The sequence below is a fragment of the Odontesthes bonariensis genome, chromosome 11 (assembly GCF_027942865.1).
Source record: "Odontesthes bonariensis isolate fOdoBon6 chromosome 11, fOdoBon6.hap1, whole genome shotgun sequence".
Taxonomy (NCBI): domain Eukaryota; kingdom Metazoa; phylum Chordata; class Actinopteri; order Atheriniformes; family Atherinopsidae; genus Odontesthes; species Odontesthes bonariensis.
Window position 1 is genome coordinate 14,954,052 of NC_134516.1, and position 16,321 is coordinate 14,970,372.

The 16,321-nt window shown below is 44.1% G+C and overlaps 3 protein-coding genes across 5 annotated transcripts in view; 2 read left to right on the forward strand and 1 right to left on the reverse strand.

Moving 5' to 3' along the window:
• LOC142391675 (vang-like protein 1) overlaps positions 1–2,141 on the forward strand; it is a 50,666-nt gene extending 48,525 nt beyond the window's left edge. For all 3 annotated transcript variants that reach the window (XM_075477651.1, XM_075477652.1, XM_075477653.1), the window contains 3 exons: positions 407–554; positions 650–884; positions 973–2,141. In XM_075477651.1, the coding sequence (XP_075333766.1) occupies positions 407–554; positions 650–884; positions 973–1,233 (644 nt within the window). In that variant the 3' untranslated portion in view covers positions 1,234–2,141. The remainder of the gene's footprint in view (positions 1–406; positions 555–649; positions 885–972) is intronic.
• A 3,189-nt stretch (positions 2,142–5,330) lies between these two features.
• LOC142391677 (calsequestrin-2-like) lies at positions 5,331–11,758 on the reverse strand. The gene is made up of 12 exons (XM_075477655.1): positions 11,622–11,758; positions 10,749–11,001; positions 8,870–8,954; positions 8,560–8,660; positions 7,996–8,104; positions 7,294–7,367; positions 6,787–6,917; positions 6,655–6,700; positions 6,483–6,537; positions 6,277–6,377; positions 6,089–6,163; positions 5,331–6,010 (listed from the first exon to the last, which is right to left on the reverse strand). The coding sequence occupies exons 2-12, from the start codon at positions 10,989–10,991 to the stop codon at positions 5,804–5,806; spliced, it is 1,227 nt and encodes a 408-aa protein (XP_075333770.1). The 5' UTR covers positions 10,992–11,001; positions 11,622–11,758; the 3' UTR covers positions 5,331–5,803.
• poglut1 (protein O-glucosyltransferase 1) lies at positions 11,670–16,132 on the forward strand. Its single transcript, XM_075477654.1, has 11 exons — positions 11,670–11,781; positions 12,442–12,532; positions 12,655–12,798; positions 12,889–13,024; positions 13,125–13,246; positions 13,467–13,526; positions 13,791–13,890; positions 14,043–14,101; positions 15,214–15,381; positions 15,714–15,770; positions 15,856–16,132. Exons 1-11 carry the CDS (start codon positions 11,709–11,711, stop codon positions 16,010–16,012), a joined length of 1,167 nt encoding a protein of 388 aa, XP_075333769.1. The 5' UTR covers positions 11,670–11,708; the 3' UTR covers positions 16,013–16,132.
• Positions 16,133–16,321: the final 189 nt, after the last annotated feature.

Below are 16,321 nucleotides of genomic sequence, written 5' to 3' on the forward strand. Positions count from 1 at the left end.
AATTGGACACCCCGTGCCTCCTGATGGCACCAAGTGGCTGACTCTGGGAATGTTTGAAAGTCAAAAGCCATTCATATGGGAGGATTGTTTTTTTTTAAAAAGGTTTTTGAGTCTTTACAGTGCTCGGAATTATTTAAATTTATGACTCTGCTCGGCTGTTACTGTCAGCTCCTGGTTTAAATGTTGCAGGTGATAAAAGGGATTGGAGCTAGGTTTACGTGCACTCATAATCTACCTCCTTTCACTCTGAGAGCAGCTTGTTCCCCCACACTGCACTTTATGTCATCATGAAAGCCGTCTTTTCTCCTTTACCGTCGTCTCTCTACCTGTGAGATCAAATGAGGCTCCCATTTCACACAGCAGTCATTCCTGCATAACGTTTTTTTTTTTTTTTCTTTAACCACAGGTCCTGGGAACAATGCGGCGGCGGGACTCGCTCACTCCCAGTCCAGGGCTATGATCGCTGCCGCGGCCCGACGCAGAGACACCAGCCACAACGAGCTGTACTACGAAGAGGCTGAGCACGACCGGCGTGTCCGCAAGCGCAGAGCTCGGTGAGTCGAACGACTAAGTGTCTGCGAGCGTCTGTGGAGAAGCGGGGAGAAAGTTGCCTTTAGATGAAGCTGCGTTTGCTGTGTTTTGCTTCCAGGCTGGTGGTGGCAGTGGAGGAAGCCTTCACCCACATCAAGCGCATGCAGGAGGAGGAGCAGAAAAAGGCTCCAGGGGAGGTGATGGACCCTCGAGAGGCAGCACAGGCCATCTTCCCCTCCATGGCTCGGGCCCTGCAGAAGTACCTAAGAACCACCAAGCAGCAGCACTGCCACAGCATGGAGAGCATCCAGCAGCACCTGGCCTTCTGCATCACCAACAATATGACCCCCAAGGTCTGACCTGATCCCCTAACGCATGAACGTCATGGCACATCCTTGTTGTTTCAGTTTAAAAATGTTTTACCCGTCTGCCCTATCTCAGGCGTTCCTGGAGAGCTACCTGAGCGCAGGTCCGACCCTGCAGTACAGCCGGGACCACTGGCTGGCCCGTCAGTGGACTCTGATAAGCGAGGCCTCGGTCACCAGCGGCCTGAAGGACGGATCCATCTTCCTGCTCAAATGTGTGGACTTCAGCCTGGTGGTGACGTCCAAGAAGATCCCCTACATCCAGATGTCAGAGGAGTACATCGACCCCAAATCTCACAAGTTTGTCCTGCGACTACAGTCTGAAACCTCCGTGTAGGACGCCGACGTTTTTTGTTTTTTTTATTCCTCACCATGTTGCGTTGCTCTCAAATGTTTTCACTTTAGGTTTGAAGTTTTTATTTGTACTTTTTGAAATGTTTTTATATATTATATATGAATCTATATATCACACAAACGTCTGAATTTATTGATCTTTAAATGTTGGACTCGAAAAGAAAAGAAGAACTGACGCAGGGCTTTGCTCATGGAGCTCTGGACTGCCTCTGATGTGGGCGTGTGCACCCATACTGTATGTGTGAATGTGTGCGTGCGTGTTATTTCGGTGTCAACACAATCATGGGTCGCGTATTGCGTTTAGAGATTTTGAAGCCAAACAAGACTGAAAAGAGGCGCGTTCGGAGGTTTCTGACATTCCCACGGAGAGCAGGATCTCTGCAGGACAGACGGACACAAAGACGGACGAACCACTACACACAGGGACGGCGTGACTCAGTTAGATACTGGAAACCTGATGGAAGAGATCCCGTCTGTGCTATCAAATCAAATGCATTTGACAGAAAAACCAAACAGCTTCAGTCAAATGTTGCAATTACATGCAAAATGTGTTTCCACGAATGAAAGAAAATGCCTAAAAATCTGAGAATATATGACTTCAGCCTGCTCGGCACGTGTAATGTACTTTTTTTTTTTTTTTAGCTGCCAGCGTGAGATACTTTTATGTGTTTTGGTGGACGGTTTTAGTCCAGATGCAATGGAGCAAAACTGGGAAGAGCACGAGTGTGCTGCGTAAACACCCGACTGAACTCTGGATTCAACTTCATCACAAGAGATGCAAAGAGATGGACACACGGCCCAAATGGGTTTGCCCCTCCCCGTCAAGTTCTGTATTTTTCTCAGGGCTTTTGTGTCTGACGGGTCTGAAATAAAAAACAAAAGAAAAAACTACTGATTTTGCTTTCCGTTGCAGTAAATTCCCATTAATTCTATGCGCGGAAGACGCTTCTCAAACTACCTGTGCTCTACCACAGCAGCTCAAGTGATGCACCTTTTTAAAGTTTTATATGAAGAAAAACAAAAAGGAAATCCAGTAATTCTAGAAAGTGTGCCAAATATGTTAATACAGCCACTGATGTGAGAGTTTTTCCCCGATTTTAGGCATGATGTCATCCCTCAGGGTCTGCAGGGTTTTACCAGAATTCATTATGTGTGCTAATGAACCCACAGAGTCTCGCATCAGTAATGAGAGCTGCAGTGGGTGGAGCCTCCTTCCCCAACTGGACTGTCTGGTTTTCTCCTTTGCAGCCTTGTCTCACCTCTGTTGTCTGATGAACATGTAATCCCCTCGAGGTCAGTCCCTGCATGGAAGAGACTCATTCATGCGACAAATCGGATCAACGTGACAGGGCCCAAAAAGTATTCTTGAAATAAGCTAAAAAAAAAAAAGACACCCTGGGGATCCCGTCAGTCGATCTGTCCCCGTCACAACGAATGCGGTGACTCGGCCAAGTGTCAGAAAGTCACTCTGAGAGAAGTGTGTCACACTAACAGGGTCCTCTACTGCCCCCTGGCGGATAAGAGTGTTACAGACACAGGGGGCACATTTTTTCTATAAAACTGGAATTTATACAGTTGTTGTTTCAACCTCCCAGATTCTTTTGTACCTTCTGACGGATAAACTTTGTATGTTCCCAATGTGACTGTGCCTCCTGTTTTTACACTGTATCTATTTATGTAAACAAGCCTGTGTGTGTGTGTGTGTGTGTGTGTATCCCATTCCAGATCACATGGCCAGCCCTTACCTTCCTCCATTCATCCCCTCTTATGTGTCATCCTGTTGCCAGGTTACAGTCCTCTGTCATGGTTTGGTTTTTGACGGACAGCTTTATGGTAACGTTGCAGTGTAAGACTTCTTTTTTTTTTTTGTTGCCTTTCTATTTTTTTCACACCCCAGTTTCACGGCATTAGGATTTGTAAAAAGAAAACGAATAAAACATTCTCATGAACGTTTGTAAAACAGCTCAGGCGCTGCAGTTGTGCTGTGATGATCCTGCTTTGTCCACAGAGGGTTTCGCCCCCGAACGAGATTGGGTTCGGAGGCGAAGCCGAACGAAAGGGTTCGATCCAGTTTCGGGGACACAAATGACTGTGTCCGAATGTCAAGGCAATTTTAGTTCCTTATCTGTGAAAAGAAGTTTAAATTGAGATTGAATTGCTGGTCTATTAAGCTTATCGTCATTAGAATAAATCCACTAACCCTCTAAATATTCACACAACGCAAAGATTTACCAGTTTATCCATCCATTTATCTTTCAATTGTCTTTGTGGCAATTGTCTTAATTTAAGGAATATGTGAAGACGTGGGTTAGGTTTGGGGTTAGGGGCATGTGGCCCCCTAAATTAAGACCTGCAGGACCCCAAAAGAGGGAAAAACGGGAGGTTGAGGATCAAAACAGTTATATTTTCTGCCAAAAATGGAGGGAAACATTTTTGATTTCCAGAAGCAGGATTTTAAACTGTCTGAAAGAGGATCATACTGGTTCTTATCTGCTTGCCTTGATTACTCCTGAAAACCTCGATGCTTCTATGGCAAGCCGTTGGTGGCATTTTATAGGTGGACTGGTGATGATTTTATGTTTGCTCCTGGAGAAAGTGATATTCGGGATATCTGAAACTGATTGTTGGGAAGAGGAAGAATGTCATCATGGATTATATGTATATTATATGCGTCCCCACTGTTCAGTTGATTGGCTTCTCCATGTGCACTAGCGTCCTGCACGGGCTGCAGGTTCGCTAACAGTCCCCTCTGTCGCTGCATATTAGCTGTCCTGCCCTGCTGTGTGACATGCCTGGGCCAAATATCAGCTTTTTTTTTTGGCCTCATTTTGGTGGCTTTTTGTTGTCATGGTGCTCAGCTGTAATTGGTTTGCCGTCAGCCTGTCAGAGCTGCGCAGCCGAGCCTTGTGGGTAAATGAATGTCAGTGTCCGGCGCTGAAAAACGAACAGCCTCATCCCTCCTCGAGCCCGGGGCGCGAGGCTGCCTGTCGGAACTCATCTGTCCTTGGCTTAATCCCTCTCCCGCACTGGCCCGCTCCGCACCGCAGCAGGACCAAGACGAAGAGGATGCATTGAGAGGAAAATGAGGAGCATTTGCATCTAAATGGAATGTTTTCTCCTTTTCATTTCGTTTCCTCTATTTGGTCTGTAATGACTTGGTTATGTGTAGATTGAGTCATGAGTGGAAACCCCTCCAGCACCGAGCTGCTTCGGTTTTGAACAGAAATCTAACACGTTAATACATCCTACTGCCGTCGTTTCTTTGTTCTTTGCTGATTTAAATTGATCCTCTTGAACTCCAAGCACCCACTTCGTGATGGTCTCATCCTCTCTTTCTTTCTTTCTTGCGAGGAATCGTTCTCTCCACCCTCCTGGTAGTCAGTATTCATGTAAAACCTGATCACAGCTGACATTCACAGGAATCCTGTTACCTAAAGGCCTCGCAGAACATCACAACACTTGCACCATGACTCTGTAGATCCTTTTCCTCTGGAGAGGATGGCATGTTTACTTGCCTCGGGTCACATTTGCACACAGACACTCAGAGTTCAATGTTCTCTTGGCGGTGGCATAGATTCAGTGTAAATCCCACACCATGATGCAGACATCTTGTTGACATACTGCGTTGCATCCACCTCCAGGGGGGCAATGATTCCTGCATAGCCCGGTTTTACTTATTCATGTTCAGTGTTACATGTTCAGCAGGACTGTGTCTGATCCTTATGCACTTTGTCGGGCGTCGATGGGCAGCCTTTCAAGACCACCTCGCCCTGCCTCCTTCACCTCCGGAGCTTCCTCTGCCTCAATGTCCAGCTCCCTGCTCCCATTAAAAGGCATGATATGACTGAATTATTTACCGGTCTTTGAATAATTCAAGGTGAAAATGCTAATTGAGGGGAAGAAATTTCACCGGCGTCAGTCGGGACAGGTTGTGTGTTCTCACAAAACAAAAAAATAACAGAATACACGCATGTAGTCACTGGGGAATTTTTTTTTAAAGTTTATTAACGCTCACCAGGATTTCACCCAATTCTTTCTGATGCGGGTTTGTAAGTGTGCGCACATCTAAATGAAATGATACAATTTAAATGTTCACGCTTGTTGTTTATTCTCGTATGCAAGATTGTTTTAGCATATTTTAGCTTTTTTTCTTTTGGTTTAAGGTCCAAGCTCAATACCCTTGTTATTGTTGCTCAAATGCTGCCTCCAAGTGGTGCAAGAAAAAAACGAAAAAAATTCTATTACAGATATCAGTATCATTGGTGAGGTACAGCTTCAGGTGCTGGGCTAATTTGATGATGAAGTAGGCCACAAATATACCTGCAATGATGAAACATCCGTTTAATCTGTCTTTTAAAGCTACCATCTACATCGTCAACAACTTAGAATTTAAAGACCTCACATTTCCTTTCATTCTTATCTTTTTTGTATGATAAATAAAAAAAGAAAGAGTTAGATTTTTATTCCTGTTCAATGATTCTGCTACTCTGTGCTAGTTCTGGCTTGTATTTTCATTCATATATGAATTGCTGGACCTCCAGCTCTTGACAGTTTTAATCGTCGCTGTCGTCTTCTTCATCTCGGTCGTGGCTTTCATCGCTGTCTTCTGTGATGTAGGGATCGTTTTCCTGGTCGTCCGCGAACTCGTCGTCGTCCTCAGTATTCACCCTCCCCGACAGAACGTCCTCAATCCAGTCCTCCAGCTCCTCTGCGGTGGGCAGGTCCTCGTCATTGGACATGTCCAGCCAGACGCTGTCGGCCTGAAACGCAGAGCACCACAAAGTCCAGATCTGGGACCTTCATTCTTTGGTATTTTTTATTTTAAAAGTCAGACTTACATCTGTGACATTGACCACGCCGATCTGAGGTCTAAATAGGTCTAACTTGAAGGTTTTCTCCCAGTAAGTCGTTAGCTGAAGGGGGAAAAAAACAAATAAAAGAATAAGACTGTGGAAATAAATAATTACTCAGAGTCGTTTTAAGAAAGGCTTTTGTTAGAAATGTCAAATTCATGGGCAGGCAGGACCAGTGGGAAGTCATCAGGATCAATCCAGACGATACTGAGCTCCGGATTGTTGGTGTTGTCTCTGGCCACGTCTTTCAGGATCTCCAGGAATTCATAGCCATCTTTGGATGACAGAGCATATGTGCATGACCTTATCTCCAGGTGAAAAAAAAAGAGAAATAACTGCAATCTTAAACAACAAAAAGCTCTGACATGGTGCTACAGACCTGGATCTTCTTCCTCAGCAAAGGCTACAATATGTATCCCGTCCATATCGTCCTCCTGAAGATAGAAAAGAGTTGTCAGAACAAGATGAACCGGTTAAAGGCAAATGCAGTTATGTAGAAAAAGTTTAGGAAGCCATTTCCATCTGCTTTAATGAGAGAAATAACAACTCACCCATGTCTCAAACATATTCTCTGCCCGGAGCTTCCTCAAAGTAGCCCTGTAGAGAGCACATTGTCAATACGTCCCAGGTTAATTAAAGTCTCTCTATTTCTGAAAAAACCATCATAAAGAAGTCGAGTCAACCTCCTGTGTTGATTGACAAATTCGACAATGTCCATCTCTGACAGAGGTCTGCCGGGCAGGATGGCCGGCTCCTCCATGAACGGCTCATAGAAATTCACTTCATTCATCTTAAGGGAAAGATGTTTGGCGACCTAAAACAAAGCAACATGCAAGGATGTCATTGTAATGCCATAATGGGTGGATTAAAGGTCATTGAACACTTCAGTAAACACATCTATTTGTGCATTTTGGAACATATTTTATTACCCTAAGTGTACTACATGCCTTTACAATAGATCAAACCTTCACCCCAAAGCTTTTTTTTTTGTAATAAGATATAAACTACCTTTAAAATATCTATTAAGTATCAGCCATATGCAATATTGCATCTTATTCTCTCTCCTTTCCACGTTGGACATGTAGAGCTGGTAATTTTCATCTATTTTTCATCTGTTTTATTCTTTTGTTGGGACACCAGGGGCAACAAAAAGTCACAAAATGACTCAAAACGGTCATTCTTAGACTTACAGATTTGTCAAATGTAGCAAAAAACTTGATGTAAGGTTGAAACCGCTCCGAGGCCTCCTGAAATGCTTTGTAGTCTGAGAGAAACGGGTAACAGAGAGAAAGTCGGGTGAACTTGAGCAACTGATGAAAAACAAAGTAAAAGAAATAAAGTCCATCGTTCACATTCTGGTCACATTCTTAGACAGATCTATGATGTGAAAGGCAAGCGGTAAAACCCATTCTACTCATTCAATTTCCCAGCATCATGATTCCACTGTCTTCATTCTAGTAACCAAGTCTCTCTTAATACAGTTTTATACGCTTGTAATGAGCCCCTGGCTCTGCCAGCAACAAGGTCACCACCAAGGACCAACCTATCTCTGGACAGATATAGGCTTTATAATGAAAATTCGTGACACTGTCATATCAGACAAGATAGCATTCTCCCTGCTTCACTTTATCCCTTTTTTTTTTTTGAGAAACTATAATTGATGTTTGACCTATTAGATGGAGAGCCAGAGACTATTTAAAGCCTCTCGTGAGACTGAGTGAGAGTGTCTGGAATCAGGTTCCTCTTTAACAGGCCGTTAGGCTTCATGGTGATGTACTGTAGCTCTGTTAGCCGAGGGAACAGTGACCGTGTAGGTGTATTCTCAACCCATCATACACTCCCCATAAACTGAAAAAAAGATGCATTCAATTATGTTATGCCAGGAAACTAACACGAATCCTCTCCTTTGAAGTAACCAATGAGGCGGATGTCTTCTTCCATTCTCTCGAAGGCTCGCAGCTCCATGGCATTATTGATCATTTCTACTGGGTCCTCCAGCACCTGGGGGATGTTAAGATAAAAGTAAGGTGATTTTTCACTCCAAATCAACTCTGGAAGGCAAAAAAAAATTACAGTTCCTCTGCTGAAAGACTGAGAAGTCTCTCAGACAATGTCCCATGAAAAGAAGTAAAAGCACGGTGTGTTTGCAGGGCTACTTTGTGGTTGACAAGATGGAGCCGAGACTAGCCGTGCTGGTATATCACAGGAATATCTGTTTGCTAGATATTGTCATTCCTGCAGCACCTACTGAGCCCAGTTGAGCCTCAAAAGCAAGGTCTATTTCACACAATGCCAAAAGATTTAGTTGTATAAGCATGGAGACACGGCACATTATCGCTCTCATTAACTCCTTCAAGGGAAACTGCCACAAAAGGCTGTAACTCAATCGTGCGTTAATCTGAATCACATATTTTACTGCTTCTGTTGCTTGAAGACTGTGAATTTTCGCCACTCACATCCAGGAGAAACTCCACCAACGTGTCTGCCGAGAGCTCCCCGTCAAACTCAATCACACGGTCATCCTTGAAGACATACAAGCTGCCCACCTCCTCCAGACCTGGTTAGATAGCAGATATATCATCTGTTTAGTGAACTCTAAATTGCCCAATTTGTATTCTAATGTGTTGTAAAGTAGTCAATACATTATTGCCCTAAATGGCATTACTGCTTACAGGTGTGTATGGAAAGCAAAGTCATGTGAATATGGAAGTAGTGTGGCACAAGAAGAACACAATATGCACAATAGATGTGATATAAATGTCATACCCAGTTTTTTTGCAACTTTGGCATCCTTCTGGGAGTCCACCATTCCAAAACCAATGTCTTTGTTCTCCAGGACTTGAGCTGTAAGCTGGGTGTGAATTCACAACAAACAATTTGACAAATGAGCAACTTGGTGTACCAGAGTGATCTTTAGCTAAACGCGAAGGCAGAGATCACTGCTTAAACTTTTGCTACGTCAAAGCTGATGTAAAAGACGGAGTCTGTAAAGGAGAAAAAAAAGAAGCGTGAAGCAAAAAAAAAAAGTCTCGGGGAACCAGTGGTAGGTGATGAGTGTCAGTATTTTGAAAATTCCTGACAGCACTCAGTTTTTTAAGAAAACCCTGACTACATTTATCTGGGAAGTAGAGCCTGAGATCAAAGCAGTCCTACAAACACCCTCTCCTTCACTTTTTTTACACTTACCTTGGCGTTTCTAGGCTGTGTGTTTGAGCTGACACCCACAACTGCTGTCTTCATCATATATTTTTTTCATGACCAAAGTGTGTGTGTGTGGTGCAGAGAACCCCCTGTGGAGTATTCATATTAGAGGTGAGACTGTTAGTCAGGACTGCTTTGCCTTGCCGACTTGAGGACAAGACTCACAAGCTGTTTATGCTTTTGAACGGTACACGTAAGGTGGCAGAAATGCACTCCTGAGAACTGAAAACACAGCTCAAAGGGGGGGGGGGGGGGGGGGGGAGACGACACTTCTAAGACGCACGGTGTGAGAACACGTGTTATTCTTAATCAGGATGAGGATGTGAAAACTGGTTTATGTCTAAGTCACAGACAGAAGTCAAACGGATATGGGCGCGAGCTATAATTAACGGAATGGCCTAGAAACAGTCCCTCGATAAATGTGAGCCACAGAGGAGTGCACATGATGGGATTAAAATCACTGCTTGACACTTGAGCACAGGTAAAATTTAGACCGAGTCAATTAAACTGACAGTTCTTCAGCTCATGGTTAAGCAGACAATCCACACCTTAATAAGACAGAGGAGGAATTCACTGTGTTCGCTGTCTGGTTCTCCAGCCGGGGGGGGGGGGGGGGGGGTCAATTAATAAAAAATGACTTGTTTTGACAAGTTAGTGCAACAGAACAAAAGATTTCAGCTCCATCTCATTGAGACATTCTTAGGTTAACAGCAGCGTAAGGCCTTTCAGAACTCCTTATGTCACAACACATACATCTCTCAACTCTGCTTTTACAGGGGCCGACACCCTCTCTGCAGGTTTGGAGGGATTTGCAAACCTGAAGATGTCAGAGGACAATGTCACCGGATAGTTAAGGTTTGTGGAGATGAAAATGAATGACGAATGAATGTCTCTGTCGATGGACAGAAAATTCAACGTTTTGAAAAATCAATTTTAACAGTTTATACCATTTATGGTGGAACATGAAAGAGCCTTTATAAACCAGTAGAAAAACATTTGGGTTGCCAGGTTGGGAAAATTTTTTGCAAACCGATCAAATTCGGTTAATATTTAACTGAACTGTGTTGAATTAGATTAAATTAACTGCAATGAATGGGACTGATTTGAACATAAATTGGACCGTGTTTAATCTGACTTATATTTACCCTGTTTGCTTTCTCTGTATAGTGTCCCCTCGGACTACTTTTGTCAAGAATTGGTGCGATATGACTAAGTTGAATTGAATTGAATCAAAATTTTAAGCTTCGAATAGGATGGTTTGAACCGCATTAATGAATTCCTTTCCAAGCCTTTTGCATTCAGTCCTGTTGCCTATGGAAACCACTACATCAGGAATGTACAAATTTGTTTTCGGCTTTTATGATGACGCCAGATAAAAAGAGAAAGAATATCAGCACTGATCTTGCTTTCTTCCCACCCCCCCCCCCGAGGCCCCTTTTCTCACCTCCAGCACCAGCTCCGTCATCTGGAACCGCTTCTGCAGGCCTTTGTTGGCCGGCAGCGGTTCATGGTAGAACAGGCCCAGCAGGTCGTATCTCTTCAGAGCCTTCTTGTAGTTGCGCTCGTTGATGTCCAGCACCCTGTCCTTCCCGTCAAAGTTGGGGAACTCGAGACCTTCCTCCGCAGTGCAGAGGAAGACCAGGTGAAGGCACAGGACAGACAGAAGAGAGAGCCACATTTGTTGCATCGTTGCTCGGCTGTGGAGGTGTTTGCAAGCCAAAGAGGAGTTTTGAGGGAAATCAGAGAACCTCAAAGAAGTCCAAACTGCTAGAGATACACACAAGAGCTGAAATACATCCACAGATTTGATCTGGATTGCCTCGCTTGCAAATATGAAAGACAATCTCTAAGATTTCATCACTATATCCTCTCTGCTTCTCTATATTTCTTTCCTGGTGATAGCTCTCCCTCTCCACCTGTCCTCTTTCTCCTTCTGTCTCCGTCTTCTTACAGCCTAAATCTCAGGAGGGCTTCTTTTCTCCTCCTATTCTCTTCCTCCCTGAGGAACTCAATGCATCAGGCACATTTAAAGAGCGAGCATTCATGAAATAACCATTTACACCACAAAAGGGTCAGAAATGGGAGACTTTTAGTCAGTATTAATGTAATCTAAATGAAGGAACGAGGTGACAGGGGGCAATGGTTATGTAGCTTAAAAAATATATCTTGTACGTGGATTTTTATCGAAGAATACATTTACAATTTTGTAACTGGTTTCTAATAGTGGAAGAAGTAACTCTTTACCGCCACTTTATTCTAAGCATTACGTTATTTTTTGATAGCATTGGGACAAAAGAGAAAAGTCTGTGCGCATTACCGTAATGGCCGTACTCAGCCAGAAGTAGCAGACCGCAGATCTCTGCTTTGTTCTCCTCCTCAGACAAAGCTGGAAGATAGAGGGGAAATGGAGCGCCCGTGGCTGTGGATCTTTCTGATGTGGTTGCAAGTTTGCGACCTGAATTCCGCTGATGCATTGGGTAATGCCGTTTTCAAACAATTACGGGTTTTGCGGTTATTTTAAAAAGGTAGCACCGAGACTTGGCGCCGTTGAGTGTCGCTGCGCCTCCTTCAGATAACTTTTGACGGTGGAGTCGCGCGCTAGCTAACTTTCCCAGAAGCAAACTCGAGTAAACTAGAAGTCAAATTTTTAACTATGCTGTAATATCGATAAAAAATAATAATAATAATAATAATAATAATAATAAGTTGTGGCTATCGTCGCCTGTCACCGTGTTGGACAATATTTACTGGGGTCGTTGTCGTCATTTCGATGTTGTGAGGTTTGGCAACATAACCGTCCCCGAAAAGAGGGCAGCATTAAGATTATAGTGAGGAAAACACGAGGCAAAAAAAAAATCCCCCCACAAACTAAGACTTGGACAAGGTTGTCTTTAAAACAAGAGGTCCTAAAACTCTGTGGAGATTTAGAAAAAGCTTGTTTGCCATTATGAAAAGTAATTTCAGTGCTGTGATTGAAAATAAATCCTTTGCTGCGGATCAGGAGGAAAGGATAGATCCTGTCTTATGGTCTTTAGTCGCTTGTCCATCTCATTTTCAGTCAGAAAGAAACCTGTTGGTCAAACGCATATTACCTGGTATAATATATATTTAGGCATAACTGTTGTGTGCTGTTGCAGACAAGCGGGGGAAGAAAACTGGCGAAAAGGTTATAGGAGCTGTTAAAGAGTACACAGCGTGCAACCCTGCAAACTGCAGCTGCCATCTCAGGTGAGAGCTGTGCAGATTTACCTCTATAATCCCAGAAAATAAACTCAGGATATTCCAGTATACGTGCTTTATACTTAAAATGAGCATTAAAGAGGTCATTTTTCTCTTGATTTCTATTCCAGCGTCCTACGACATGACCTTCAGCCCTTTGAAGGGGGAATCTCAGAGGATGCCATGGCTGCTACGGTTCAAAAAGGAGTGGGCACCCACTACCAGATCATAGGACACAAGCTGTACAGAGAGCACAACTGTATGTTCCCTGCACGGTACGGGGAGCATAAGTATATGTTTGAATCATCCTAGTGTGTATTCTGATGAGAAATCTATCATATCTAACATCGGTTTCCCGTTTTCAGCTGCAGTGGAGTGGAACATTTCATACTGGAGGTGATTGACCGGCTGCCTGACCTGGAGATGGTGGTAAATGTCAGGGATTATCCTCAAGTGCCCAACTGGGTGAAACCAGCGCTGCCGATCTTCTCTTTCAGTAAGGTCAGAGTGTTGGCGGAGCAATTTGCATGCCTGAGAACGCCACCGAATCCTCATTAACAGACTGGTTTTTTTTCGACGTGTGTACGTTTGACTTCTGCAGACCTCGGACTACAAGGACATCATGTACCCGGCGTGGACATTTTGGGAAGGTGGACCTGCCGTGTGGCCCATATATCCCACCGGACTGGGAAGATGGGATCTGATGAGGGACGAGCTCAAAAAGTAAAGTGAAACACTTCGGCTCAAGAAGGAAATATAAATAAAAATGTTTTTCATTAAATGAAGGGGTGCATTTCAAAGCAATATGAACACAGCCAAGCTCTTTATGTTATGTTCCCCTATTTCTTATCCTTACTATGTTTAATATTTGATTTTATTTCAATTAAAAATGTGAGCTTGAACTGTGATATATCAAAGCTTCCTGTAACTTTTTTTTTTTTAGGTCTGCAGCTCAGTGGCCGTGGACGAAGAAAGAGCCCAAAGGATTCTTTCGAGGCTCCAGGTGGGTCATGTGCTCGCACTCAAATGTGACTCTATAAAGCCATTTTAGTTTCCTTTCGCACCAATTGTTGACGGAAATACCTTCTGAGAACAGTTGTATTTGAGGGATTTGTTATCGACAACAGCAAACCAATGTAGGACCAGCCATGTGAAATTCTGAGACCAACAAGACGTATTCCTAAGAAATGTGAGCACTGTTTGCCACCAGATTCGCCTCAGAGCAGTCGTTTCAGGCCACTTGCTCTTTCCTTTTTCCCCTCGGTAGAACCAGCTCGGAGCGCGACCCTCTGATCCTTCTGTCCAGAGAAGATCCAGAACTGGTGGATGCGGAGTACACCAAGAACCAGGCCTGGAAGTCTGAGAGGGTCAGTCACAGTGGCGCCCTGTCACGCCACGGTCAAATACATTTGTATTACTTGTAAATTGACCCCGTCTTATGTGACGGTTGGTTGAGAGGGGGGGGGGGGGGGGTTATCTCATGTTTGTTTACTATTGCATGTTTTTCTCTCCGTGTTAGGATACCCTTGGGAGAGCCCCAGCTAAAGAGATCCCCCTGGTTGATCACTGCAAGTACAAGTAAGCTGAATTTTACACATAAAGACGCCTTGGAAAACCTGCTTTTTTTGAAGGTGCTCAAACGCATCACGTTGATCTTCAGTTAAAGTCACTGATTTATCCTTAAAGGGGAACTCCGGGGCATTTGAAGCGCATTTCCATTGCTAGAGGTTGTCAAATACTGACAGTAGGACACAGACGGGTGCAAATCTGCGCTCCCTGTGTGGAGATAGCGCTGTTCGCTCAGCCTGTCATGCGAGGCTAATACGTGGTGGCTAAGGGGCAAGAGCTAAACCTTCCACGTAAAACAACAACTTGCACACTGCAGAAACGTCACACCACTTTATAACCCATCCGACAATAAAGTCACAAGCCTTACCATCAAAACCATATGCATGGTTCTCACATTACTGGCATGGGGACGTTACAAAACAACTTTATAAACAGCATGTAACTCACCGGTTATTTGTATGCTCGCGCATGTGAAAGCCCAAAAGAGTCGATGGACGATAATCACATATACAAAATAATACATGCCCAGTAATATTGTTGTAATGTTTTAAATACATGAACGCAGTTTTTCTAGAGAATATAATTGTTTTGTATATGGGATTATCGTCCATCGACTCTTTTGGGCTTTCACATGCGCGTGAGTTACATGCTGTTTATAAAGTTGTTTTGTAACGTCCCCATGCCAGTAATGTGAGAACCATGCATATGGTTTTGATGGTAAGGCTTGTGACTTTATTGTCGGATGGTTTATAAAGTGGTGTGACGTTTCTGCAGTGTGCAAGTTGTTGTTTTACGTGGAAGGGTTAGCTCTTGCCCCTTAGCCACCACGTATTAGCCTCGCATGACAGGCAGCGCTGTTTGCGCAGCCTATCTCCACACAGGGAGCGCCAATTTGCACCTGTCTCTGTCCTACTATCAGTATTTGACAACCTCTAGCAATGGAAATGCGCCTCAAATGCCCCGGAGTTCCCCTTTAAATTCTAATGTTAAAATGCTTAGTTTAGTTTCAGAATATGCCACATGCTGGCGTTTTGTTTTGTCCAGTGTAAAAGGATCATAATAACGCATTTGCTCATGAGTATGTACATGAATACTTACTTATTCCGCTTTAACCCCCGCAGGTACTTATTTAACTTTCGGGGAGTGGCGGCAAGCTTTCGCTTCAAACATCTCTTCCTCTGTGGTTCCCTGGTCTTCCACGTTGGGGATGAATGGCAGGAGTTTTTTTACCCTCAGCTCAAGCCCTGGGTCCACTACATCCCAGTCAAGCAGGATCTCTCAGATGTCAGGTACCCAGGCCAGGTTTCATGTCCTCCCATGAGGAGACTGTCGCTGCTCTTTTAACACGTCACCCTCTGCTTGGAAAATTACATTAAGAGAGGTCGCTGGTCAGTGAGAGCCGCAGATAAGGATATTCTCAGACCCCCCCCTTTCAGTGCTTGAGGACAAAGTGCAGCCGTCTCAGAGATGTGAGAGGTTTCTTTGTGGCAAAAATGTTTAAAATATGCAGTTTTGACTTTTTAGGTGATTCGTAGTTGCCGGAGCAGGACTTTAAAAACACCTGAATTTGAATTTCCCTCGTGGGCACGATGAGCATTAATGTCATGCTCTGTGTCCTCAGGGAGCTTCTACAGTTCGTCAAAGAGAACGACGCAGTCGCCCAGCAGATCGCCACAAGGTAACATAATATTTTTCCGATTGGCTTTTGATGTTGTTGGTCTGTTCTTTGTGTGACTCCTCTGTCTCCCTGCCTCCACCTACAGGGGTAAGGAGTTCATCCTTGAGCACCTGCGAATGGACGATATCTCCTGCTACTGGGAGAGACTCCTGACCGAGTTCAGCCAGCTTCTCACCTACAAACCTCACAGAAGGAACAACTACAACCAGATTGCCCATCCACCCAGCAGAACTGAGCTATGAGGAAGAGACTTTGCAGTTCCAGTCAGGGCAGCTGTAGCGAAAGTAGACTCAAGATGATGAATGTAATTGCTAGGTACAGCGTGCAGTGTCCTTGCAAGCATGCTGTTGGTTTTTTGACTAAAGTCTGGATCTCTGCCGATATTCTTTTCCAAGATCTGTTAGTTCTTTTTTTTTTTTCTTTTAACCTCAGGTACTTTTTCCCCTTTTCTCAACCAACCTCCAGTGCCGAATTGGTAACCAGGGGCTGAACGGAGTTCCGAAGGAGATACTTTACCCCCCCCTGCCAGCCCTAGTCTGGAGGTAGTACTT